General features: G+C 46.7%; 1 protein-coding gene and 1 long non-coding RNA gene across 3 annotated transcripts in view; one reads left to right on the top strand and one right to left on the bottom strand.

Moving 5' to 3' along the window:
- The window catches only part of LOC132018431 (uncharacterized), a 13672-nt gene extending 12351 nt beyond the window's left edge, over window positions 1-1321 (top strand). Inside the window, exon 3 of the long non-coding RNA XR_009404538.1 lies at window positions 1247-1321. This is a non-coding gene — a long non-coding RNA (uncharacterized LOC132018431). The remainder of the gene's footprint in view (window positions 1-1246) is intronic.
- The window catches only part of SYTL3 (synaptotagmin like 3), a 79317-nt gene that overhangs the window by 32023 nt on the left and 19466 nt on the right, over window positions 1-27828 (bottom strand). For both annotated transcript variants that reach the window (XM_059401361.1, XM_059401360.1), the window contains 3 exons: window positions 16209-16273; window positions 2122-2173; window positions 1036-1105 (listed from right to left, as the gene is read on the bottom strand). In XM_059401361.1, coding sequence (XP_059257344.1) covers window positions 1036-1105; window positions 2122-2173; window positions 16209-16273 — 187 coding nt within the window. The remainder of the gene's footprint in view (window positions 1-1035; window positions 1106-2121; window positions 2174-16208; window positions 16274-27828) is intronic.

Raw genomic sequence — 27828 nt, 5'->3', positions numbered from 1 at the left:
CCCTCCAGCCATACACTCCTCCATCAACTCATCTGTCCATCCATCCATCCATCCATCCATCCCTCCAGCCATACACTCCTCCATCAACTCATCTGTCCATCCATCCATCCATCCATCCATCCATCCATCCAGGAACTATGTCTTGAGCACATCTGTGCTGGGGCAGTTTTGGAAGATCTAGAATCTCAAGGAGAAAGTGGAGCAGAATTTTGAAGGTCATTCCAGGGTCTCAGTTTGAAACTGGGAAAAGAATAAATAGACTCTTTCTCTCACGAACATATGAACATGCCCTCCTATGTACAGATGTAGTTACTCTCTTCAATTCACAGAAGAAGAAGAATAACAAAAATAATCAAGCCCATGCGTTTTCATGGTACTTTACAGTTTCCAAGTACCAGCACAGACATCATTTCATTAATTTCTCACACCAGCCATGGGAAGCAAGTCTGCAGAGTATAATTATTTCTGCCTCCCAAGCAGGAACCCAGGTAACTTCCCAAAGATGACACCACGAATTTCTGTGGACAGAAAGGGTCCTGGTCTATTTTCTGTTAGCATCTATAAGTACTCAACACACACACACACACACACACACACACACACACACAGGCACTCCCACACCCATGAATCACACACCTGTGAATCAACCTGTGTTGATTCCTCTTTACTTCCCTAGAGACCCCGACACGCGGCCGCCGATTCAGGTCCCCACACTCGAGAGCACAGAGCACACGTAGGGAAGACGGTCAACAAAATGACGAGTAGAGTGGCAGGGATGTGGGGTGCAGGTGGGGATGTGGGGTGCAGGTGGGGATGTGGGGAGCAGACAGAAAGGGGAGTCGCTGCTAATGCCCGCAGAGCATGGTGGGAGCACAGGCCCTGGGCAGGCCCAGCACATCCGGCCTCCATGGCCTACTCCACCCACAGGTGGATCCCTTTGCTCCCGTGACCTTGGTCCAACCTCTCAGACCCCCTTCACCCTCTACCCCTCCCGCTTCCCCGTCCCCAGGGAGGCGCACAGAACGGACACGTTACCCTCTGAGAGCTGCTACTGCACTGGCTTTCGCTCAGAGGAGGTGGGGTCGGAGGAACCACAGAAATCTTGCTGCCAAGGGAAAACACAGGAATAAGAAACGGGTCACGAATGATCCAACTATTAGTCCGACAAATACACGGGACTCGCCATCATCCTGTAGTGGAAGTTCTTTGATCTTTCTTTTTTTGCTTTCACTTCCTCACATTTTAGAAGAGGATCGGGCAGCCCTGCGTGGATCTGCTCCTCCGGGCGGGTCATCCTTTCCTGGTATCAGGACGTGGCCGATGAGCTGCCCCGGCTTCACGCTCCACACGTGTGGTCGAAAGTAGCCGGGCGGCTCCGGAGCCCAGCGCACGTGCATGTCCCCTGCGGGACAGCTGAACCCGTGTCAGCAGAAGTGCCCAAAACGCCATGAATGCCAAAATCACGTAGGAAGGGAATCAGAAGCTGATGGGGGAGAGGCGCCTGGGCGCCTCAGTCCATTAAGCACCTGCCTTCAGCTTCAGGCATGATCCCAGGGTCCTAGGATCAAGTCCCGCATCCCGCTCCTTGCTGGGCAGGGAGCCTGCTTCTCTCTCTCTCTCCCCACCCTCAAATATTTTCTCCCTCTCTCTATCAAATAAATAAATAAAATCTTAAAAAAAAAAAAAAAAAGAATATGAAGAAGAAGTTAGCATCTCACAGACCACACCTCATTGCTGCCAATTTTATTCCACGGAGCCTGTGAGGCGGTAGGCACTGCGCGTGATGCTGGAGATGCGAATGATTCATAAAAGCAAATGCTTGGTTTAGAACTTCGCCCTCAAAAATAATATTTCATTTTCTTACCACATTTCAGAATTTAGGAAATAAAACCTTTAGTGAGAAAATGCTCTGCGAGCTCCCAAGAAGGCTCTTCATAAGAATGTGGAACTACCTCTGTTTCAATCTTTTCTAGGCACTTTATCATTTAAAAAAAAAAAAAAAGTCACATTCCCGAGCAGCCACGCCTGAAAGTCAGGAGATCTCCAGTTCTTCCAGCCTCTTTTGTTGCCCAGGCCAGGAGGGACCAGGACGGTCCGCCCTCGCCCTCTCCCCGCACTCACCTCAGCTCCTGATAAGATTGTAAGAGCTTTGCTCCGGCTGTCGCGTGTTTGCCTGGGAGAGATACCAGCAAAGGTCATTCATTAGTGAGAAGACAACCTTGGTGATGCACACACAGGAAGTAATCAATTAAAATTATTATTTTTCTAATACCACTTCTTACAGTGAAAAAGGAGAAGACCATTTTGGGGTGCTAGAAAGGCTCTAAAATCCAGCTGTGGTAATGGTGGCACAACCCTGGAAATTTGCTAAAAATAATTAGATTATATTATATGTTAAAAATACATGTTAAAAAACAGATGATGTTTATGCTCTATAAACTACATCCCACAAAAGTTGTTCAAAATGCATTCATAAACACGAACATACATATAATCGCAGGGAATGATCGCTTTTAATAAGAGTTGACATAGGGTTAGATTTTCTAAATCTGGAAAATTTGAAAAGCAGTCCAAGCTCCCAAGCTTCCACTGGTCCTTTGGAAACATTTAATAATAGCATGACTATATTCCTTTAAACATTCCTTGTTATGGGGATTAAATTAATCCGCTAAAAAATGTAATCTACTTATTTGTAGTTACAGAGGCCAATGATTTCCTCAGTAAGACTCTTCTGATATAGTACTCCTTTTGTTTCAAGGCAAGGGGATTTTATGATGTATTAAGGCCCCAAAATAGAACTCTCCACATCCATCGTTCTGTGGACACGATGTTTCCTGGCCCGGTGCATAGGAAGAGGTTGGGCTGCCACCCCGGGCTCCGCTGCCCCATGCAAGGCCGCCACGCTGTCTAGCTCCCGTGTGGCGTGGGGAAGGTCTTAATCCATTCCGGAGAAAGACTTACATCCACATTCATTTCCTCTCCATCAGACAAGAAGCAGGTCTGGGAGGACTTTGGGAGGGGAAGGCAAGCGTCTCTGATACCAAGGCCCAAACCCTAAAGCCAGGAGGCAGGCTGACCCCCCAGGGGAGCGGTTCCTCACTGGAGCCAGCCTCAGGGAGTGGGGGGGCCCCGAACGCTCAAGTCAAACTCTGAAACCACCTGTCTGTGTGCATTGTGGAGGGTCGGTGATGCTCAAAGGAGTTCGTGAGCCCTCCGCACCATTAAAAAAAGCGTGTCTAAGGCAGATCAGAAAGGCAGCCCCGAGGGCTGAGAGCTGCACCCGCAGAATCAGCCTGCAACAGGGGATGGGGGGGAGCCCACCCCCGCACCAGTGCCTGGACAGAAAGCAGCGAGGTCACACGGAAGAGAACTGAACCTGAGCCCCTCCTGGCCGGTTGTCATGAAAGCAGAGAAAAACAAGGCAGAGAAAAAAAAAATTAGCAACACTATCCAGGGTGTCCTGGGTGAAAACGCAGAACCCAAGGGACAGCAAGCTCTGAGCCCCTGGGAGCCAGCTGGTGCGCTCACCATGGGTGCTGGCTCCCCCTTCCCACAGCCTGCCTGCTGCAGACGCTCGCCATCCTGTCCCTGGACTGTGGTGACAGTGTCCCCAAGGCACAGCCACCTGGCACAGCGCCCTCTCCCATCGATGCTATCCTTCTACGGCCTAAAGCCCTTCAGGGACTCCTCACCGCCATGGCCCAGAGTCCAAGCCCCACGCAGCGTCCCTGGGCCTCCACACCTGCCTGGGACCACCCAGCCTGCCCACTGTCTCTTCCTGCACAGACACTGTCTACTCACTCCCGCTTACCCGCACCTCATCTCCTAGAGCCCACTGCCGGGGCGTTTCTACCTCAGGCCCCTATCTCCATTCTCAACTTTGGCTTAGTCCCCTACAACCCCATTTCCCAGTACCCCGCGGGAGGTCCCAGGGAAGGCCGGGCGCAGACGGCTCTCTGCTGCCCCCTGCTGGCCGCGTCGGGTCTGGCCGGCTGCACTGTGGGCTCCGCAAACCCTCTCTGCAGAGTGAGAATACTAGGCTCTACCTAGTCTCTGTCCTCTGTGCCTGTGACAACAGCCATACACAATATAGGAACGACGGAGGGGAGGTGCGGGGAATGCGGTAACTGGGGGTTGGGCACTGAGGAGGGCACGTGATGGAATGAGCACTGGGTGTTACACACCGCTGATGAATCGGTCAGCTCTACCTCTGAAACTAATAACAGGTTATATGTTAATTAACTGAATTTAAATAAAATTTAAAAATAAATAAAATTTTAAAAAATAAAGAGGGGTATGTCTGTGCCCCAATTAAACTTCGTGGACATTGAAATTTGAAATTTTTAATTATTTTTTTTTATGGGTTACAACTATTCTTTGGATAATTCCAAAATATAAAACTCATTCTTAATTCGCAGGACGTACAAAAATGAACACAGAACAGGTCTGGCCTTCGGGTCCTACTGCACCGCCATGTGCTTTCTACTCCAAGCATGGGCAGCCGGGAGCCTGCGGGCAATGCAGAAACCCAGGCCCAGCGCCGCTGCACAGAATCGAGGTCTGTTCTCTGAAGTTGGGGAAGCCCTGCCCTGTGGCCGGGTCCAGCTCCCCTGTTTATTTCCCTGTTTATATTATATCCCTGTTACCTCCTCTAGTCCCTCCGCTGTTTCTTCTCAGAGGCTTCCTTAAAAAGCACTATTGACTTTCTGGTAACGGAAAAATGCAAGTAACAGGGGTGCCTGGGTGGCTAAGCCCGCGGGCGTCTGACTCTTGATTTCCGCTTCTCAGGATCTCGGGGGCGTGGGACTAAGCTCCACACTGGGCTCCGCGCTCAGAGTCGGCTTGAGATTCTCTCCCTCTGCCCCTCCTCCCCCTCCTCCCCCTGCTCCCTCTTGCACACATGCTCACTCGCTTGCTCTCTCTCTCTCTAAAAAAAACTAAATGAACACGCATGTAACCAGGGGAAGGAAATGCTGGTCAGAGGAGCTCTCCCTGGGGTCCTCCCAGGTGTCAGGAAGCAGCGGCCCTACTGTGCTGCTCTGGCCACTGTGGCCCGGACCAGGAGCCTAGGCTTCCATCGCACGTTCCAGAAGGCCCGGCCGCCATTCGTCAGCAGTCGTCTGCACGATGCTGGTCCCAGCTCTCCACTCGCCTTTGCTTCTCGGGTTGTCTCTAGGTGTCATCTCTATTGTATCAATGAAAACCAAGGCTTGGGGACATTTTGCAATAGGCCCAAAGCCCCAGGGTCCAAAGACAAAGCTGGCTTTTGCACCATGACTTGCCTCCGAAACCGGACGCACAGAGTGGAGCGGTGACCGGCACGCAGGCTCTACCCTTCTCTCTACCTCGCTCACGTGGGGAAATGTCCATAATAAAAAGCAAGGGGGGAAGCAACCACTTATGAACCAACGGCCAGCTCCCCCAAAACTTGGAGAGGCTTCATTTTAGACACTCTTTCTACTCGTCCCGTGTGTCTCCCCTGCGAGGAACCAAGCCTGGGTGCCTGGGCTGGAGCATCCAGCCTTGGGGCTGAGGGTGAGGGAGAGAGGGGCCAGGCAGTGAGGGGGCCAGCAGCCCTCCATGCCCCTCGGGCTCCCCCTTCTCTCCTAGCCTGCCCCCGGCCACGCCCTGGCCCGAGCAGAGGGGATGCCGACCTCGGGCTGCAGCCCACCGTCCACGCATATATGACCAACACAGAAAGAATGTCCTCGACCGACATTCAAGGCTGCCCTGGGTGGAGTTGTACCCCCAGGAAAGACAGGTTAAAGTCCTCATCTTTTTTTTAAAGATTTATTTATTTGTTTTATTTATTTATTTATTTTAAAGGGGGGGACGGGCAGAGGGAGAGAATCTTCGAGCAGACTCCCTGCTGAGCAGAGTTTGAGCCGGGGCTCGATCCTACCGCCCTGAGATCATGACCTGAGTTGCAATCAAGAATCAGACACAACGGACTGAGCCTGCTGGGTGCCCCGAAGTCCTACTCTTTAGCCCTGTGACTGTGACCTTATTTGGAGAGTCTTGACCACACGGGGAGGACTCTGAGGACACAGGTCCCGTCTTCTTCGTCTCAGTGTCACCAGCACCAGCAGAGGCTTTGTCTCACGGGGCGGGGGGGGGGGGGGCGGTTATAAATATGACAACAGCAACCAGAAATATTTTAACAATAAGCGTGACCTCCTCATTCGAGCTGAGCGACTCAACAGGTATGAACAGGTCATCAGGGCGCGTGGTGGCACAGTCGGTTAAGTGGCTGACTCTGATTTTGGCACGGGCCGTGATCTCGGGGTCGTGAGATCGAACCCCACACAGGGCTGTGTGCTCAGCAGGGCGTCTGCTTGGGATTCTCTACCCCCCCATCCCTCCCCCACTTCTCATGCTCATTGGCAGGCTCTCTCTAAAATAAATAAATAAATCTTTAAAAAAAAACCAAGGTCGCTGCTGTCTCACGACCTGGCCTCCATGTGACTCACCCATTCACCCACCTTCACTGGGGCGAGCATACAGGAGCCCTTCACGGAGATAAGCAAGACACAAGCTCCGCTCACGGTCCCGCACGGGTCCGTTCCCGCCACCGAGCGCAGCTGTGGTTTCCAGGGCCAACACCCGACGGGACGCGGCACAGCACAGCGTGTCTGCGACAAGTCGCTGTCTACGCACCACTTCTCAGTCGAAAGAGAGCGGGGAGGAAGCCTCTTGTCGCCGGTGTTCCCAAGCGCCCCACGGGCCGGCCGCCCATCTCAGCAGCCTCCAGGGCCTCGCCGGCCGCTTGCAGCCCCCCAGCGCCCTGCAGCCCCGGCCCGGCAGCGGTGGCCGGGCCCTGCTCCCCCAACTCTTCCCACCTGGGTGACACAGGCCCCGAGCAGCCTCCGTGGAACCCCCATGCGACACCTAAGGCAACATGATCAGGCCGGTGAACCATGTTGTCCGATGGACAAGCAGCCTCATGTCCGGAACTCTGGGACCTATGCAGCTTCTTTGTCTTCCGAGACCACTGTTAACCTCCCCTGCCAGAGCGCAAGGCCCCACAGCAACCCTTGGTTAGGGAAGTCCCACACAACCGTCGAGTCCTGTGGGGTCCTGATGGGGAGTGAGCAGACCATCGAACAGGAGGGGGGCCTGGCCCACAGCTACCTCTCCGCTGGCGCCCCTGGTTGGGGAGTAGGATCCCCCGAAGGAAACCACACTCTGGAATCCCAGGTGTGACCCGAAGCAAAACACAGGTGGGGCGACCCCACACGGAGCTCCCTGCGAATGAGGCAAATGTGCCCCTTCCTCAAGATACTTTTGTTTACCCCTAGGAGTTGGTTGTATAAGTTGTTTGTAATATACAGATGTTGTTAGAACAACATCTTTTGCTGATTCTTCCAGAAAAATCATCACTGCTCAGATGTCTATGATGCAAACTGTACTCTCTTAGAGGTGACTCCCTAGTACAGTGCTCAACCCACTCCACTGTATGTGACCATCCTGATAGTTGGCCCACACTGGAGCTGGAGTACCCTCGAAATTCTAGAAAAGGCGAATAAAACCAGGAGTTGAAAACAAACAAACACACACACAAAACCAGGAATTGCGGGGGGGGGGGGTTGTTGGAGAATTACAGTGTGTTTTAGGACTTTTTTCTTTCATAGGACAGGAAAACATCTCTAGAACGATAAAGTTTTAGACCAGTTTTTTGGCTCACATATGCAAAATGGAAAATGTCTCAACAAATTTGACCTAGAAATCCCTCAGCGTATAATCATGATGTCCTGTCATAAATGGTTTTAAAGCTGGATTCCAGAGCCATTCTTAAATATATTTTAGTCCTTAGAGAAGCTTTGAGCTTAAATAGCACTGGGGCCAAGGTACTGCACCAGGATAAAAGAAGATAGAACACAGAACCGTGAATCAGCAACTAATGCCCTCCAGGAGAGCAAAAATTAATAATAGTAGATTTATAATCCTGTTGGCAGAAAATCTCTCTCAGCCAGTGTCCTTCTGCCATGAGACACTACTCTTCTGCCTAGTCACAAGACAGAAAAATAATTTTTTTCTCCTTAATTAAGCCCTATATTCTATCAGTAGAAATTCTGGATGACTTTCATGTTGACAATAATCACCAGGAGCTGGACGGTAACTCTAACACAAAGATGCACTTAGGCTGACGGTTAGAATGACTGGCCCAGGTTTGTTGAGGACCTAGGGGCTAACAGAATATAGACTGCCTTCCTGCGTCCTTGGATTTTCTCTAAAAATTGAATGTAGGGGTTTAGGAATCTTCTATCCTCAAGAATTTGGATATTAATCCCTTATCAGATATGTAATTTGCAAATATTTTCTTCCCTTCCATGGGTCATCTTTTTACTGTTGACAGTGTCCTTTGATGCACAAGCTTTTCATTTTGATGTAGGACAATCCAACTGCCCTTGACAATCTAAGCAATTCCATTTTTGAGTCCGACTGTGAACAAAGCCAAAGGCATCATGAAGTCAAAGACGGCTAAACTCAAAAACCTGCCTCCAAGGACCACTACCTAGAAACAGTGGGTAGGAACCAACAGTTTGAAGGTCAAGGGCTTCCTTCAGCAGGAGTCATAAAATCGACTTGACAGTCTCTGTTCTAACTTATTCAAATGGACCGGTCTGAAAATCTGTCCGGGACACAACGAGGAATTCAATCAGCTGGGAAACCCGCTCTAGGGCTCCCACCCCCTCCTGTGGGTTTGTCTTCATTTTGTCCTCCCTCTGAAGGAGAGTAGTGAGGAGGAAATATCGAGAGATAAGATGTCACATTTTCTTTAAAATAAGGCAAGAGCATATACCAAATTATGTATCTGGGAAATAAACATGATTTCATAAAGACGCTGTCTCGTGAAAGTAAGTACATGAACTAGGCGCTTGATCTGTAATCTCCAGAAAGCTTTCCTCGATCATCCTTGCAAAATCCACCTGCTGAATTGCATGGGAGGAAGGTCTCTACTGAGCCAGCAAGCAGAGGCAATCAAGGCAGGGCTTTGTGGTAGGGTCACCCCTATTTCCTCACACCTTTGTGAGCCCAAGTGCTCCAACCCCCACACAGGGAGGCGCAGGCTCTCTGCTTAGCACGGGGCTTGATCCCATGACCCTGGGATCGAGTCCCACATCGGGCTCCTTGCTCAGCAGGGAGCCTGCTTCTCCCTCTGCCTCTGCCTGCCATTCTGTCTGCCTGTGCTTGCTCTCTCCCCCTCTCTCTCTCTGATAAATAAATAAAAAAAAATTAAAAAAAAAAGAGTATTAGTATTGTTCTCTTTCTGCTCTTACACTCAAATATCAAGCAATAAAATGTCATGGTTGTTAAAAAAAAAAAAAAAAGGTAAAAGACGCATTCACAGCAAGTAGCCAGAAGAGGGCGCTATCTTTATAAGCTTAGCAGATGCCAAAAAAATGTAAGATGGGTTTTCAGTTTCAGTTCTCTAAGTTATTAGTGATCTAGAAAAGTGTCATCAAAATTGCTCATTATATTTGCTACTTTACCAGTAGCTCTCAAACTTAAAATGCATAAAAAATTATCTGGGGACTTGTTAAATACACACTCTTGAGCCACACCTGGTCCCATGGAATTGGGAACTTTGAATTTGAAACAGCTTTTGCAGCTGATCCTGGAGCAGGGTTCCCAGAAGCCACAGTAAAAACTCTAGGCGCAGAGATGGCCAAGTGTCCAAGGGGGGAGGGGCAGGAGGTGACCGTACCGGATGGCTGGGTAGCTCACTGCCTGCAGAACACTGCAGACCCCACGGAGGTCTGCATGCTTTAATCATTCCGACTCACCCCAGATGAGCCGCAACTATGGCTTACATGGAATTATTTTAAGACAACAAGTTATTTTAAGACAACAACAATAAATATCAAATTATAAAATCTTAGAGGGGAACTAAAGCCAGTCTATAATCAGGGGGGAAAAAACTTAAGAAAACCAACATCTATAAAATGTTTTTTGTACCCTTTACCTGCAAAATAAAAATTGGAATTCATCTTTTCTTGCTTTTAAACTTTTTAAGTATTGGAAAAGTAGCACAACAAATTGCTCCAATTAATATCTTCATTGGATTATTCCTTAATACTTTGTCTACTTTGAAGGAAATTTGGGGAGAATTTACCTTAAATGGCACACATCCAACAGAACCATTAAAATAGGTATATAAAAAGGAAATGGGGTGACAGAGGGCATAATGATTCTTGGAATTCCTTCAACTGAACATTAAATTTGGCTCTAGGCTTCTGGATAAAAAGGAAAAGGGGTCTAGAGAGAACAGCACCTTGTGTTTCCAAGCAGCTCCGTCCTTACTCATGTCATCCGCTCATTCACTCACTCACTCGTTCCCTCAGAGCTCGAACCCTCAAAGAATTCTACAGGAAAAGTTAAAATTGACTTTATACAAAAAAAAAAATAATAATAATAACGACACAGGTGCAGCTAACAGGACAGAATAGAGCGAAGAGCCTTATCATATAAAGAAATTCTGCAGAAGTTCCAACAGGTGGGAGATAGTCAACCCTGCTAGGAGTTAGATGAATTCAAATGAAAATGATGGGAAACCATTTCAGACAACCAATGGGATTTAGCAAACTGATATAGTTTGGATTGTTTTTATGAACAATTCCCACTGGTAAGGAGAATTGCCCCTTCCCAGGAGCAATGTTCCTAACCTCTCATCTTATCCTTCTCTTTCTAGAAATATTCAGAGATGTACCAAAGACTTATCTACAAAGATGTGCATTGTACTTGTATTTATTATTTTAATAATATCATAAATTCCCCAAAATGTAAGAGCAAAACCAGAAGTTCTCTCATTGTACCACAATAGTGATTTGGTTCAGTAAGTGAAGTCATATTCCAGTGTTGGAATGAGAGGTGGTCATCAGAAAGTATGTAGTTGATGGGGGATAAGGATATGCAAAAATGTTCTTGTAAATTATTATATGAAGAAATAGTATAAAACTGTATATACAATTTGATCCCAATTATGTAAATCTATTAGCTTGACTCAGAGAAAATTGTCTTCACTCAATCATTTTTACCTAAAAACATCAATTTCTTAATGGTTTTATCTCAATACTTTTAAAAATGTGTGTGTAGTTATGTGTGTATATGTGTATATTTATATACACACACATACACAATCTACACTTACAAACATAGATACACTGATTCACCAAAGAACAGGTATGATGTATGATAGACATGAAAACGTTAACAGAAGTTTTCAGGGTGAAGTCATTGTCTTTTTAACATTATTTGTTATGCTTTTCTTCACTTCTCAACTTTTTTTCACTTTTTTTTTTTAAGATTTTATTCATCTGACAGAGAGAGATCACAAGTAGGCAGAGAGGGAGAGAGAGAGAGAGAGAGAGAGAGGAAGAAGCAGGCTCCCTGCCCAGCAGAGAGCCTGATGCAGGACTCAATCCCAGGACCCTGAGACCATGACCTGAGCTGAAGGCAGAGGCTTAACCCACTGAGCCACCCAGGCAGCCCTTTTTTCACTTTTTTAATGTGAAAATTTTAAAAATTTTTAATGAGGTTTTTTTGTTTGTTTGTTTTTGTTTTTTACATTCAGAACAAATGTAATTTGCAGTCCCGTTTCAAGGGATAGGAGTTCGAGGTGGCCAGAGTGTGGTAGGACCACCCACGCACCTGGCCCTGGTGGTTCAAATGAGCAACACTTCCCCAGGGTAATTTTGCAAACACATCAAAGCCTTTCAGGTGCTCACAGCTTTGACCAGCCATTCTTCTTAGAATCTCTCCAAAGGAAATTAGCAGAGATGCCACGATACCTGAACAGGATGTTCATCACAGAGTTATCTGTGATACGAAAGTTTGAATACAGTGATACACTCCCTGACAAGAGGGAACAGGTTGGGGGCGCCTGGGTGGCTCTGTCCTTAAGTGTCTGCCTTTGGCTTAGGTCATGATTCCAGGGTCCTGGGATCGAGCCCCGCATCAGGTTGGCGGGAAGCCTGCTTCTCCATCTCCCTCTCCCACTCCCCCCTGCTTGTGTTGCCTCTCTCGCTGTATCTCTCTTTCAAATAAATAAAAATCTTGAAAAAAAAAAAAAAAAGAAGGAGGGAACAGGTTGAGTATAACCACGTGATGTATTTTATGTAGCAGTCAATATATGTTGGGACCACTCTTAATAGCCTAAGAAAATGTTTGTGCTATATCAAATTTTAAAAGCAAAATTAAAACTCATATATAGTCTGATCATAAATCTGTTTTAAAGAAGTCTGTAAGTCTGAGAGCGCCTGGCTGGCTCAGTGGGTGGAGCATACAACCTTTGATCTTATGGTTGTGAGTCTGAGTCCCATGTTTTGGGTGTAGAGATTACTTAAAAATAAAGTCTTTATAAAAAGAAATGTAAGTCTGTATGTGCCCACACATGCACAGAATCACCTCGAAAGAAGACTGGAAGAGTGTGTGTGTGTGTGTGTGTGTGTGTGTGTGTGTGTGTGTGATCTACAACAGTTTGTTGAGTGGAGGGATTTTTATTGCCTTCGGTATACCGTTCTGAATTTCCCAGATATTCTGCCAAAAGCATGCATGACTTCTACAATCAGAAAAGGAACACCTTTTATTAAAAGAGAAAAGAAAGTATCCTCTTTGCAAAGTGGAGGATGGAATATGGGGGAAGCAGGTGAACTCGTGGGGACCCACTAGAGCTCCGGCGTTAGAAGTGGGAAAGAAGAGCGGGGTGAAGATTCAGGACACTGGGGAGGCAGAAGTGTGGGGACTTGCTGACCGAATGGATCACAGGAGGGAGTCAGGTCTGAGGCTCAGCTGTGGGGATTAGGGTAGGGAATACAGGCTGGGGTGGCCAGCTTGCTGATAGCTCCTCCGGGCCGCTGGCCTCCTGACCCACCCTGTGCCATCCCTCCTGCTCTAATAAAGCGGACCTGTGTCACCTCGGGACAGAGCAGAAATGACAGGGTGTGCTTTGTGAAGCAGGAGCCTAAGAGAGAAGTTCCCAGGAGTTCTGGGTAGCTGAAGGCGGAGGATATTGTGGGAGAGGAAGTCTTGAGGAGGAAGGGGGGGGGGGGGGGGGGCATGGTACACAATGTGAACGCATTTAATGCCAATGAACTATAAGGTTAAGAATGGTTAAAATGCAAATTTTATGTTGTGCATATTTTATCATAATAAAAAAATTTAATATAAAAAAAGACCAGGCTCTGCCTTTGTCTCTCAGGGCCCTGGGGGCCCGGTAAGCACACTCACGCAGCCCTGCAGAGAGCCGGGGCGGGGAGGACCCCGCCTGCTGCCGCCAGCAACAGGCGCACCCAGGTCGGTGTGTGAACCCCGCACCCCCCGCCAGGGGGCAGCAGATCCTCCAGCCCCGGACAAGCCTCCAGCCGAAGACAGAAAACATATAAAATGATATCGTTTTAACGTTTGGAGGAATTTGTGAATCCAGCAATAGAACGGGGCATGGGCTTGAGCCGTCTCGTACTCATCGGTGCCTCGTGCCACCGAATCGTTTCTCCAGCTTCCGATGAGGATGTGTTAGGCTGGAAAGAACCAGGACAGCACACCCGGCCGACAGGCCGCCTCGGTCTCCCGCGCCCCGGCGAGCCGGGCGTGCGGCGGGCTCCCCGCAGGGCCCACCAGAGGGCGCCAGAGAGGCCAGAAGGCAGGAGGTTCCTGCGCGCAGTCTGGGAAGGGTCTGCTTCCGGCAGTTCCCACCTCGGGGGTCCCAAGCGCCTCCCTTTTGGCCTCTCCTCCTCCAGTAAGACCTGTTTCACCGATTCCCTAAATTAAATCCTCTTTGCTCAAATCCCCACGTGGCTCCTATTTTCCCCACTGGTCCTCAGCCGATACAGCAGGTGGACGAGAGTCCGCTGGGTTCCTGCGGGCACAGGTGTAAGTCAGGGGGCGCCCACCTGCCCAGGGGGGCGTCATCTCAGCCCGACCGCCCTTCCAGCTCCTCGCCTGCAACCTCCCCCCACCCGAGTTCAACTCACACCTGTGCTCCCCCAGCTCGGCACTTTCCTCGGTCTCTCTGTGCAATTGAGCCCAATTCACCCTAAATTGGACAGTAAGAACATGAGACCCTCAGTGAGGAAGCAGTTGTAGAGGAGGAAGGAATTTTGTTTGTTTGTTTGTTTGTTTTTTCCTTGTTATTTCTTTCTTTTATACCTTGGGAGTAACAGTGAGAGAAAAGGGTGATTTGTTCTCAGGCTGACTTCACTGTCTACTTTTTTTTTTTCTTGACCTTTTCATTCCGGTGGAAAGTCACTGGACAAAGAAGCGAAACCCAGGAGTTCAGGTTCATTCCTGTCCTATTCCTCGGGTCCTCTCACTTCTACTCAGCGGAGGAGCACCAGAGAGATGATGAGAAGGTGCGGGCGCGCACACCTCTGTTCCCGCTTGCAAGTTCATTTCCCTCAGGCAGTAACCCTACTACAACCTCAACAGTTTCCAGGAGAGGTCTTCACGGAGTTGTTATTGAGAAATTACAGAAACTTCACTCTCCACCCTCTTACCATTTATGAAATAGGAACTGAGTGGGGAAAAAAAGAGAGAGAGAATCTATTACCTGACCCCAACCCCGCAACAAAAAAGGTATTTTTAAAATTTTAAGTACAGTCTGCTTTCCAAGGTTGGGCTTGAACTCACAACCCTGAGGTCAAGAGCCAATTGTCTACGGACTGAGCCAGCCGGGCGCCCACAACAAAAAAGTATTTTAAAGTGTTTTAAAGTCACAAAACAAAGCAATACAACTCAGACCTCATCCTGCCATGCTTGTCTAGATTATGCCCTAAGTGGGGCGAGGAGAAGAGTGTTTAGTGGATGTGACAAATTTTAGTCCCAGTACAGATACAGAAATATACCGGGGGTAGTAGACTCTCATGGGTGGGTAGTATTCAGGAAATAGTGTCTGGAAGCCGGCTTGGGACAGGAGAGAGGGTTGTCAGGAAACACGCCCAGGAGCGCTGTCCGGGGTGAGACCACACCCACTTGCCCACCCTTTGGCTCGAGCACACCCGTTAGCATTGTCCTTCCTTCCAGATTTGTAAGAAACTCTGCAGAAGCATCATCTTTGCTTGAGTAAGAAGGGTCTGAAATAGAATCCAGGAGAGAAGGTAATGCCAACGGAGCGTCAACCTCAGCGAACCGTGTCTTTTATAAAAGCTGAGTGTCAGGCTCCCACACAAGGCTTCCTTTCCTTGCCAACACATTTTGGGTTGTGGCTAAACAACTTCTTTCTTTATCTCAAACAGTCACTTTTTCTAGGAGAAAGAAGGATTTCAGGCCAGCCCGTTGCCTCTAGGTCAGTCTAGGCTCCTTGTGTCTAGTCCCCGCGGACCCGCATCCCAGAGGAGGGGTGTTACCCCCGTGGATGAACGCGGGTCACAGAGCACGCGGGCTCCGCTTGATTCTGATGACACATGCATGTGCTTTTATCTGATAAGTCGTTCTCCGATCTGTGCCACTTACATGTTACCAAAGCCAAATTAGTTCTGCCCATGGTTTCTGGCCCCAGCAACCAATGACACGGTTACATCAGCTTTGCAAATTCCTTATAAGATATTTCAGGTGCCCAGACCACATGCACACTTGCACACAGAGAATCACGACATACGCTCCCTTCCTAATCACTAACCTCTGCCAAATTCTAATACCATTCACTCCCCGGGGCTTCAGCGAGTCCATCATGTTGCTCAAGTATCACGAACAAGGTTTTGTGCTCGGGGCCATGAGGGGCTAACAAGATTTGAAAAGCACAGTTTCTGCTTCCGGAGGGAAAGAGAAGGATGCAAATAACACAGCACAAGGCACTTTCCCCAGTTATGGAAGGGATGGGCAAAGCAGAGTGTCAGAGGAGGGAGAGCCCACCCCACAAGCAGGAAGCCGGGGAGACCCCTGGGGCAGCAGGCAGATTTCCGCAGGTGAGCTGGGGTATAGAGGGAAGCACCACAGGGAAAGATGCTGAGTGGCGTGGGCCAAATGACCTATAAAATGTTGGTTTGTTTGTGGTAAGTAGGCTCCAGACCCAGCGTGGAGCCCGACACAGGGCTTGAACTCATGACCCTGCGATCAAGACATGAGCTGAAATCAAGAGTCGGACACTCAACCCACTGAGCCACCCAGGCATCCCAGCCTATCAAGTTTTTTATATTCAACAGTCTTAACATAAGTATTTTAAAACAAGAAGTATATCATTTTACTTGAGGAAAAAACTTAAGAGCACTTACTTTCAGTTGGAAATTTCTTGGCTCGCTCCTCAAAGAACCATTCTCCAGTTTTTATTTTCACATTTCTGAAAAACAAGCAGAAAGGAAGCCTCAGACAGAGATGCGGACGGTGCTGTGTTTGGCTCACAAGAGGTAGGTAGATAGTATTGCATAAAATTAGTCTTGCAAGGGTCCTCAGAGTTCAAATTTCTGGCCCCAACCCCTACTTTACAGATCTCTGATAGAGATTAAGTGATCTGTTAGCAGCAAAGCTGGGGGTCTCTGCTTCGGTCTCTTTTATCCTCTTTGTAACATACAGATGCAATATATACATATGAACATATGGGTGTGACTAATTTATATTAAGTACTTCATGTTTTCCTAATAAATATACACAGGGAAACACAATTACCATCCAAATGATCAGTTTATCATGTTTACAATGGTCAACAACGGCATGAAGGATAATTAACAAAAAAATCCAAAGCTGTCCATTTGGCCAGGTGGGAGTTCATCCCTAAAATAGGTTAAGGTTAGTTTGTGTTAACCACGATGTTTCCCAAAAGCTGACAGAGTAGCCGTGAAGTTTCCTGGACAGACCTGACGTCTGGAATGTGGGATCCATGCACGGGGTGGAGATCCTGGACGTGGGTCCGAGTGGACCATCTACGAAACGGCCTTTTGTTGGCCATTGCTCTGCTGGCAGCTGCTGGGGTTCCTCTTCAGCCCCGCAAATACACAAATACTACAAGTTTTTCACACCCTTAAAATAATGTGCCACAAAACTTGCCAATTCCTGGATTATGAAAGTTGAAGAAAAATTAGAATGTCAACTTATGAATTCTCATCTATAAGATACTGAAATAAATTCTCCATTAGGATCTTTTAGGCTACATATGAACGCAAATGGATTTTTCTTAACCAATGCTTGGAACTGTTACAAATGTAGTCACTTCACAAATACATGTCCAGCCACATGTTTTTAAAATACCCTCTTCCTCTACGGGGTTCTAATAATTGTTGGAAGACATCAACCAGCTTCCTCTACTTTATCTCGTGAGCAACTGTCATGTTCTCCAATTACTAAGTAAATCATGATTCCCAATGCTTAGTGACTAGAACAAGGGAAAAATACACAGGGCTTTTATAAATTGTGATAACAGAATTTTGATCATCAGTCACTGCCATTCAGAGCCAAAATATATAGAATGTTCAACTGTGATATGTCCCTAGGGTGGGGAGAAAAAACAGGAAAAAGTCGGCACTGTAAATACAAACATCTAATCTAATAAACTGACACAAAACACGACACTCAGCTCCTCGGAAGTTCCCTCCGCAGGCAAGGAGAGCATCAGGCACCAGGCAAAGTCTGGAGAGATGAATGGGGCAGCCGGGAAGTCAAGCTCTTCGAAGGACCGCACCTGCCAACCGTTTATGCCCGTGGGCAACTCTTCCATCCTTACCAGCAGGACGAAGTCTAACCATCAGACGAAGAGAGTAGAGGAGCAAAATCAAATGTGGAAACAAGAGACCTCCAACTACTAAATGAACTCGACTTCCTGGACTTTCCTTCCTGGTGGTGGTGACCGTTTCAGCCAGTCTAGCTTGGCATGCTGCACAGCCTGTAACCCTTGGGACCAAAAGCATCCATGTCCAGGGCAGGACAGGGATGGTGCTGGCTTCAGACGGGAAGGAGGTCAGAGCTGAGAATTCAGCAGTGAATCAAACCACAACCCCCGACAGTCAGCCAAGACTAGCCGAGCCAAGCCAGACACCATGCACGGATCCACAATCACGAAAGGAAAGCTCAGTGGAGGAAAGGGGAGGGTGCAGACACCTGAGTAAACCACTGTCCTCCTCCAGCCCTGATTTCAGAACCTCTGCAGTGAATTAAAATATCCGTCTGCTGGCGCTGGGTCCTGTAACTGCATATCCCAGTTGACGATTTGTGAAGCTCAAGCAGGAGCTTTTCTGGCAGCAGAGCTCTGGACACAGACTTCGTGTGTCTCCAGCCCATCTCTGAGTAAAGAATAGAAGGATAAAAACACCACTGTCCTAGACCATATGTCAAAATGCATGTTTTTTGCATTGGAGGCTCTGTTTCCTTTGAGAATAGATTTGAGCTGGACCTCCCAATCCTTGCTGAATCAGCCATTCCTAAGCAATGGTTCCCTAATATCCTTCCCAAAGGCTCCCTGTCCACACCAACCCCGAGATACAAAAAGGGGTACCATCTGTTGCTCTTATCGACGAAGGCGAGCAGACTTTGCAGTGGCCGCACCTGCTCGTCTCTGTCCTCGTTAGGGCCAACGTAGGGTAGCTTGACTCACAGTAACCAGAGGAAACATATTGTTATTTCTCCCCAGGTGATTAATCAGAATCTGGCTATGAAAGTTTCTTGAAACATTTTCTGAGCTCAGCAATAGGCTAATGCTTTTACATTCTTCAGAATCGAGACTTGCTTCTTTAAAACTTGTTCAATCAGGGGCACCTGGATGGCTCAGTCGGTTAAGTGTTTGCCCTCAGCTCTGGTCATGACCTCAGGGTCCTGAGATTGAGCCCACAGTCCTGCTCTCTGCTCAGCAGGGAGTCTGCTGCTCATTCTCCCTTTGCCCTTCCTACTCCCTTTGCTTGCCTCCCAAATGAGTAAATTTTAAAAACCTTTAAAAAACATTTTCAATCAATTGACAAATACATCTTGGAAAGCAAAAGCCTAGGGTTTGTGGAGACAGCAGAAGCTCCGGAATCAGGAGAGCATCTGACCTTCCTTTGACTCTGTGCTAAGATCGCTCCCATAAATGCCAAGCCCGCGGCACAGAGCCAGCTCTAACTACACTCCCGGAGGTCCTGGCATCCATTCTCATAGCCTTGAACTCTGCTCATGCTGTCCTTTCAGCAGCAAACAAGAAGTAACTGTTGAAAAGCACTTCGCAAACCCCAGCATACAAATGTTGAATGATACAATGAACGGATGACCGGAGCAGAAAGAGCCTTTGACCTGTTACTCTCAGAGCAAGCAGTGAGCCAAACAGCCTGCTGGAATGCAGTTTTACTTTGCATCGAAATTACTTGCATCTGCGGACGGACAGTTAACAGTAACACATGCCACCTAACAGCTAACCATAACCACGCCTTATGCTCTTCAAAAAGTCAACATCATGTCCCTAGAGTTGCTTAATGTATTTTCCACCATTTCAAGGGACAAGAGGTGGAAAACTGGTCTGCAGAGATGGGATTCTGGAAATGCCTCCGGAGGTGCCTCTCCCCGGGGTAGATCTGCTCTCCAGCCGATGTCCTGACGGCCAGGAAGCCTCAGGAGGTCCCTGAGGGCCCATCAAACGAACAAGTTGACAAAAGTCCAAATGAAGAAGCTGAATATTATAAAACTGAGACCCACCTAACGGCTTTGTGCTAGCCTGTCCACCTGTTGGGTAATTCCCAGCTGGAGGAGTCTGAGGCGAGCCTATGGTGGGATTTTCTCAGTGTATTTTTACTTCAAATAATCTCACATCTAAGACGGTTTTTAGTTACAAAGCAGAACAGTGATGTTTTTTCCTGCCAGCTCAGTTGATCTGCTTTCAACGTTTTTACAGGAAAAAAAAGATTGACCGTAGTGATTAAATCCTTGGTAACTAGGGGAGGACTCAGAGAATCAAGATGAAGATAAAGAAAAGATCGCATCAAGCTGCTGCCACCCCTTCTTGCAAAATGGTTGTAGCTCTCCCTCAGCTGACCTCAGAGAGAAGACAGGTGCCCCCTGTGTGAATTCACAGCACCAAGCCTGACTGGGGCACATGGCAGGGGCCAGAGAATCCATGTGGGTTGGTAAATGAATAAAAAGCCTTGTGGGGAGCCCCTGAGAACTGTAGGGAGAGGCTGGAATCCTGCTGGGCTGTGCACTGAGATCTAACGTGTGTGGGCCCTTCTAAGCACGTGGAGTGGGGGTCACGGACTCAGGCACCGGGTAGAGACTATAAAAGAGGGAAGCAGGCTGTGTGCAGACGATAGGGAGGGGTGAGGACTGTGGTGAGTTGGAGACCCCGCAGTCCGTTTTAAGGCATTGAAATGATAAATATTAGACTCCAGGCCAAAGACACATGACCTGTCGGCAGGCTGTTGGTCATGTGTTTGTGACTCTTGGTTTATTACATCATATTGACAAAAGTGAGAAAAATTGCTGCACTTGAGGCCTCGACAAAGAATCAGGTTAGAGACCGCACATTGCCCTGTTCCTAGAGATCTAAGAAGGGCCCCCCCAACCCACTGCCGTAGGGACCACAGGAAGGGTGAGAAACAGGAGTCTGTGCTTGTTGGCAATTCCTCAGCCCAAAGAGACAACTGAGAGCCTCTGACAAAACGCCGAAGGTGTCTCAGGACACGTAGCACTCGGGGAAATGGGGAACGTTTTAGAGAGTACTTCGTCCTCAAAAGCCACCTGAGACCCATGTCTAAGAGAAGGAGACAGAAAGACAGAAGGAGAAACCAGGCTGACATGAACAGAAATCAGACTAGAATAAAGACAAATCTGGCAAAAAAAAAAAAAGAGAGAGAGAGAGAGAGAGAGAGAGAGAGAGAGAGGGAGAGAGAACAGTCTGCCAGGAAGCAGTAGCAGAATGGAGAGGCCGGAAAGCTGAATGAGTGAGCTGACCCAGCAGACGCGCTTTTCTGGAACATGAACAGAAAAGTAAAAGACGTCAGATGTTGGAGACAGAGAACAAAGGTAACCTACGCATTAAAAGTTACCCTCTAAGAAGCTAGGGCAAGGGGTATAAAACACGGTCAGGGGCCTCACAGCTGACTGACGAAAATGTTACCGAGTCAAAAACCAAGCAGACCTTCACCTCCCACCCATTAGGGGGGCTACTAGCAAAAACAAAGCAAAACAAAACAACCTGAAAAGACCAAGTGTTGACGAGAACGTAAGGGAAATGGTTGCTGTGTGCGCCGCCGGTGGGATCATAAAATGGTGTGCTACTATGGGAAACGGGATGAAAAAATTAAACATCGAAGTATCACACGAGCCAACAATTCCACTTCTGGGTCTATCTCCAAAAGAACGGTCTCTTCTGCACAACCATGTTCACAACAGCACCATTCACAATAGCCAAAGGCTAGAATTCATCCCAGTGTCCATCAAGGAACCAACAGACAAACAAAATGTGACACAGACACGTGACAGAATAAGCACCTTGAGTACACAGCCTTAAAAAGTGAGGGAACTTGCGGTAACCTACAACGTTCTGCTCAGTGAAATGAGCCGATCGTAAAAAGACAAAGACTGCATGATTCTCCTGATCTGGGCAGCTAGAATCTGCGAATTCTGAAATACAATGCTGGTTCCCAGCGGAAGGAAGAAATAGTTGTTTAACTGGTATAAAGTTTCAGTTTTGCAAGATGGAAAAGTTCCAGAGATGGACGGTGGTGAGGGCTGCTTGAAGATGTGGACAGACTTGCCTCTAAACTGTAGGGTGAAAAAGAGCGAAGATAGTAAATTTTATGTTATATCTATTTTATCACAATTAAAGTTTGTAAAAATTTTTTAAGATTTGCTATTTGAGAGAGAGAGAGAGAGGGCACAGGGGAGAGAGGCTGAGGGAGAGAGAAAGTCTCAAGCAGACTCCATGCTCAGCATGGAGACCCATGTGGAGCCAGATCCCATGACCCTGAGGTCATGACCCGAGCCTTTAGAGAAGCCAGATGTTTAAACAAGTGCACCACCCAGGCACCCCTAAATATATATATACATACATATATATACACATATACACATACATATATATACATACATATATACATATGTGTATATATGTATATATATGTACATATATATATACACACATATATGTATGTGTATGTATGTGTGTATATATATATACACATACAGAGAGGGAGAGAAAGATTTTTTAAGACAAGGAAATCCAGGGGATGAGGGCTCAAAGGGACTTTATTCCTTAAATCCAACATAGAAGAGCTCACAACCAGACATGGATGAGAAACCATTTTTAATTACAAGTCTACGGGGGAAGAAAAGCCAGTGTTTGTAACACATAAAAACCAGATGATCACTAAAAGAAATAAAAATAAAAATAGCTTCAGATGTCTCTGTCATATTAAATTCCAAAGGACAATGAGAACACGTTTCCTGAACTTTGAGATGAAAAGGTTGGGACCTAAGGTTTTACTCATGAGCAAAGGTTATGGAGGAAAACCTTAAATTTGCAATGACTCAGATCTTATGCCACCCACATGCTCTTCTGGGGGCAAAAAAGTCCTTCAAGAGGCGCTTCAGTTAATTGAAAAATGAATCACAATAAAGAACCTGCAAATTGGGAAATCACGGCCTCAAAAGATGGGCAATGAGCGCTCAGATGTGTTAAACCTTAGAGTCGGTTTAATAATTGTAAACTATAATCGTAAAACTATGCAGGTGACACGAGTAATCACTGAGGGAGATGTTCTAGGACATAAAAGGAGTAATTTGTATAACAATATAAATATTTCAAGACGATGAAATGAGTAACATTTGTAAACATTTCTGTCTCTATGAATTTCTGACTCTACCCTGGGTGCATCATGTAAGTAGAATCCTACATTTTTCCTTCTGCCTTACTTCACTTAACATAGTGTTTGTGAAGTTCATCCCTGTTTGCGCAGGTATTAAATCTCATTCTTTGTCGTGGCTGAGTGACGTTGCACGCACGTATGTATCACATTCTGTTTACGCACTCATCAGTTAACAGACAAAGGGTTGTCCTGTGACTGTTGTGAATAAGGCTGCGGTGAACACTGGTTTATTGTGTGAGTGTTCGAAAGCTACAAGGTTTTGTCATAAACCACTATGCAGAGGCGCGTTGACGGCAACGGTCATCGAAACATCCAACTCTTGGTTTGGGTTCGGGTCATGACCTCGGGGTCCTGGGACCCAGCCCTGAGTCGGGCTCCACGCTCAGCATCTCATCTCGGCGTCTGCTGGAGAGTCTCTCTCCCTCTCCCTCTGCCCCTCCCACTTGAGCTCGCTCCCTCTCTCTCTAAAATAAATAAACAAATCTTAAAAAAAAAAAAAAACCAAAACCTTAATATCTTCATTTTGTTATTTCAGGTGGCAAAAGGCCAGGGAGGAAGCAGGGCCCGCCAGGCTCCCCGCGTCACTGAAGGGGCCCATGGCTCCAGGCCACTCACCCCCTGGGGGCCACACGGCTCCTCACATCACTGTGGCCTCCCGGCCAAGCCTCGCTTCCCTGACTACGCAGACTCAGAGAGGAAAACCAGGCCACTGGCTGCGGGAGAGGAGGAGCTGCCCTTGAAAGGGGCCCAAAGCAGGATCACAAGTGAACAGCGCTTCGCTGGCAGCGAGCGCCCAGCCCCCCCGGGGCCACCCCCATCCCGGCTGCTGCCTCTCAGAGGTTGATGAGAAAGAAATGACCTTTCTTCCCACCCAGGCAGAATGGTTCCCGGGGGGTGCCCGAGGCCAGGCAGAGCCCCCCGCCTCCTGACAGGGCGGCAGCTGGCCTGCAGTGTCCACACGGGCCCGCCAGCAGCCCCAGCCCACTTACCCGGATTGGTTCCCAGCTGGGAAACTGTTTACACAGGCTGCCAGGCAAGTGGTACATCATAATTCTATATTATATGTATTAATAAAAAAAAATATATATATACTAATATACTAGTATAGTATATTAGTTCTTAGGATCTGTCGACATTTTAAAACTTATTTATTTTTTAATTTTAAGTAGGCTCCAGGACCAACATGGGGCTTGAGCTCATGACCCTGAGAAGGAAAATCACATGTCCTCCGGGCTGAGCCAGCCAGCTGCCCTAGGGTCTATCGACATTTATGAGAAGATTCAAACTTTAAATACATTTCCCAAATCAAACTGAAAATTAACCCAGATGGGCTTAACATGTCAGATTATATGGTGCGTAGGATGTTCCTTCTTCCTTTCCTAAGCATTAGGCAACGTGAACCTACCACCTCTAGATTGTGGAGCCTTAAACACAAAGTGACCATTTCAGAGATGGCAAAACCTGTGCTTGGAGGATTCTGTTCAAGGTAACAGTTTCACTGCCTTGTTAGGAGGTTTTTACAGTTTCGAAAAGGGAAGGAAAGGAATAGCTGATTTCTTATCTGATGACTTCATTTCTGTAGTTACAAAAGCACTGTCCGTATGGGTAGCCAAGTGCATAATAGAATTAGGCAGATGTGTTACTTTCCTTTTAAAGAAGCACCTTTGTTAATTTCTTAAAAGAGTCATCAAGTGTAAGGTTGAGTCTTAGAAAGATATCACAAAATCGAATCCCATCATCACCAAAGCATCCCAAAGACAGAAGGCATTTCAGAGGAGTATAACATGCTGAGGTCAGCTTTCACATTAGCTAGAAATCCATGGGCAACTTTCTTTGAACAAAACTGTCTGTTCTTAACTATCTGCACTAATGGAACAGGGCAGGAGATGAATCATCAAAAACCACTCAAGCCACACGATTTCTCTCTGGCGTTGGGATGCACTTTTGTCTCTCTATGGACATGGGCATGGCATTGTGGACATTCCTATGAAAACATGACTTCAAAGGAACTACAAGCCTGTCCGGGATCCCTCCATCTGCCAGGACCCTTATTTCTAGCTCAGAGTGTTAACTAAGGCAGCACCTCTCTACTGTGCAAAGCGCCAGCCCAGGAAAGCAGACTTCTCGTGCTGGCCTTCCCCTCAGGGTGAAAAATTTCCGCTGAGCTGAGTGTGGTGACAATGTCAAGTCTGAACAAGAGCGTTAATGATGCGGAAGGCTTACTAACCTCAAAGAAAGGTTTTAGAAGCAAGGCCTGTGTGACGAATCATGTACTGATGGCAGAAGAAATTTCAGCTTCAAAAAAAGGAATGATACTCAAATTATTGTGAAAGCATTCCCTCTAGTACGTACAAAATAAACTTCTCAAAAATAAACTTTTCCCAAAACTGTCCTAGACACTTCTACTTTTTTACTCTGTTTTAGTAGCACAAGGGCTTCCAAGAATACTAAATGGTCATTACTCCCATTTGGACCCAAGGATTAAAAAGAATGTATGGGGGCGCCTGGGTGGCTCAGTGGGTTAAGCCTCTGCCTTCGGCTCAGGTCACGATTCCAAGGTCCTGGGATCAAGTCCTGCATCGGGCTCTCTGCTAGGCAGGGAGCCTGCTTCCTCCTCTCTCTCTCTCTCTCTCTCTCTGCCTGCCTCTCTGCCTACTTGTGATCTCTGTCTGTAAAAAAAAAAAAAAAAAAGAAGGTCATGATCCTACATAGAGTTGTCTTCTACCATATTCCTACAGAAAACGCTGTACATGTACCTTATGAAACAGCCAAGCTAGAAGGTGAGGACTAAAACAGATGCCATCTCCAAGTCAGAACAAAGAAAACAAAACCTTACCTTAAAGAACAAGAGGCTTTTCCCTTGTAAAGTTGGTTTCAGTGGCTAATCTCTTGAAAATGTGCACACGTATGACTATGTTACATATTTACTCAATATATTCAACTTGTGTATACTTTTTCTTGTGAAACTCACGACCATAATTTCTATCAGCAATGTTAAAAATCAGATTAGAAAAAAAATCAGGTTTTGAAATAGAAGAGAGACAGCAAAGACATGTCACTTTAACCTCGGCACCAAGCTAACATCCTTCCTCGCTGACCCCCTATACCACACCCAGCATTCAGTTCCTTTTCAATATTTCATAGAGTTATACTTTTTACTCACTTGAAGAGCAGAAGCATTTACAATAAAGACTGTAAATTATACCATTCCCATACATTTGACTTGATGGGTATGAAGTGAGGATTCAGTATTTTATCAAACAAAACATGGCATTAGGGAAATGCTGGGAGCATCAGTATGAAATTTCAAAGATTATATTTTCCAAACTCTGGGATGTCTTACTCTAAGCAGGAAACGCAACTGCTGTAAAACTTATCTTGACATGTCACGTGATTGTCAATAAAAATTATTTCACACAATGCAAAAGAGAGAGTACATCATTCTGTAATGATATCTTTACATCTAAATCCTAACCTAAAGTGTGTTTGAGCAACCACCAAAATATCCCCTTTAATAAATTCCAAAAATCTCATTTTAACCCTTCCTACTCTGCAGCAATAATTCAAACCCCAACCAGAGAACTAAGTATGTGATAATGAATGCCAAGGTTTGTATATCCATGTGTAACTGGGCACTCTTAATTTTCTCTCCATGAGCTTCCGGCAGAGTAGATCAGAGACATGTAAGCAGCCCAAGAAAGTATCCTGGGATCAACCGTACAACCTCCCACCATTTGAAACCCTCGCTCTAAAATGTCTGATCTACTTATTTATAAATACAAACATTCCTGATGCAACAGAGAGAAAGGACATCCCAACGAATATCTGAGACTGAAGAATGAACGATTGCTTATGGTCACGGCCAGTTACAAAGCAAGAGGAAAAGATCACAGTTTGAAAGACAAATGTCTTGAGCACCTATAATTCCTCAGCCATCTGCTTCCGGGAGGATGAGCAGGTCCTTTCTAGACACATGAAGTTGGATGCTACTGCACAGTCAATGATTTTGAAGGGAAAAAAAAATCAATGTGAACCGAAGTCATCCAGTTCAATCTTACCTTTCAAAACCAAGCAAACAAGCAAATATGAAGCTTAGTCTCCCTGACATTTCAACATGGTTGTTACCTCATCCCATGTCATCCGTGGGAATTGTCAGTACATGGGGGGGGGGGAGGACCACTGAACCAAGAAGCAAGGACGCATTTACATCTCTTCCTCTTCTTTCCTTCTCCCAAATCACCTCTTTTGATGGCTCCTTGCTGAGGACAACACATGGCCCCTCATGACTAGAGCAACTTTCACCAACTTTGTTCTTCCAAGTCCTTCTCAACGTGTCTTTGCTTCCTGAGGTCTTTCTGCTGCTTCTCTTTTGTTCTCAATTTCGTTTTGCCTTCTGCCTTATCACTTCATGCCCAGTTCACTGCCAAGATGTTCCTGCAGATCACTGGCTGTCACCATCCCCGGACCCCGGCCCCGCCCTACAGAACACTGGTGCACTGTGACACGGCTTCCTCTTGGCAAAGCATCTAGGTTCACACCCCATTTTCCGTGGCCCAAGATTCAAGGTCTTCTGAGTGGCTTTCCTCCCTGCAGGCAGGAGAGGGCAGAGATCTAGAAGGGATGGGATTCAGGAGACCAGAGCTCTAGTCTAACTGACTTCCTGGCCTCAGGCTAACTACTTTCTGTCTCTTAGCCTCTTGTTTCACCTGTAAAATTAGGATAATAATCCTCATTGCCCTGTTTCAAGGTTTAAATGAAACGTGCAAGATAAAAAAAAAAAAAAAAAAAAACTCTTGCACAGAAGAGAAAGAGTCAACAAAACTAAAAGGCAATGGAATGGAATGGAAGAAGATATTTACAAGTGACATTTCAGATATAAAAGGCGGGCATCCAAGATCTATAAATAACTTATCAAACTCAACACCCAAAAAAAACAAATGATCCAGTCAAGAAATGGGCATAAGACATGAACAGACACTTCTCTAAAGAAGACATAGGAGTGGCTAACAGACACATGAAAAAATGTTCATCATCACTAGCCATCAGGGAGATTCAAATCAAAACCACAATAAGATAC

The sequence above is a fragment of the Mustela nigripes genome, chromosome 5 (genome assembly GCF_022355385.1).
Source record: "Mustela nigripes isolate SB6536 chromosome 5, MUSNIG.SB6536, whole genome shotgun sequence".
Classification (NCBI taxonomy): domain Eukaryota; kingdom Metazoa; phylum Chordata; class Mammalia; order Carnivora; family Mustelidae; genus Mustela; species Mustela nigripes.
The sequence above is the reverse complement of the archived record's forward strand: the minus strand, read 5'-3'. Positions and strand labels throughout refer to the sequence as shown.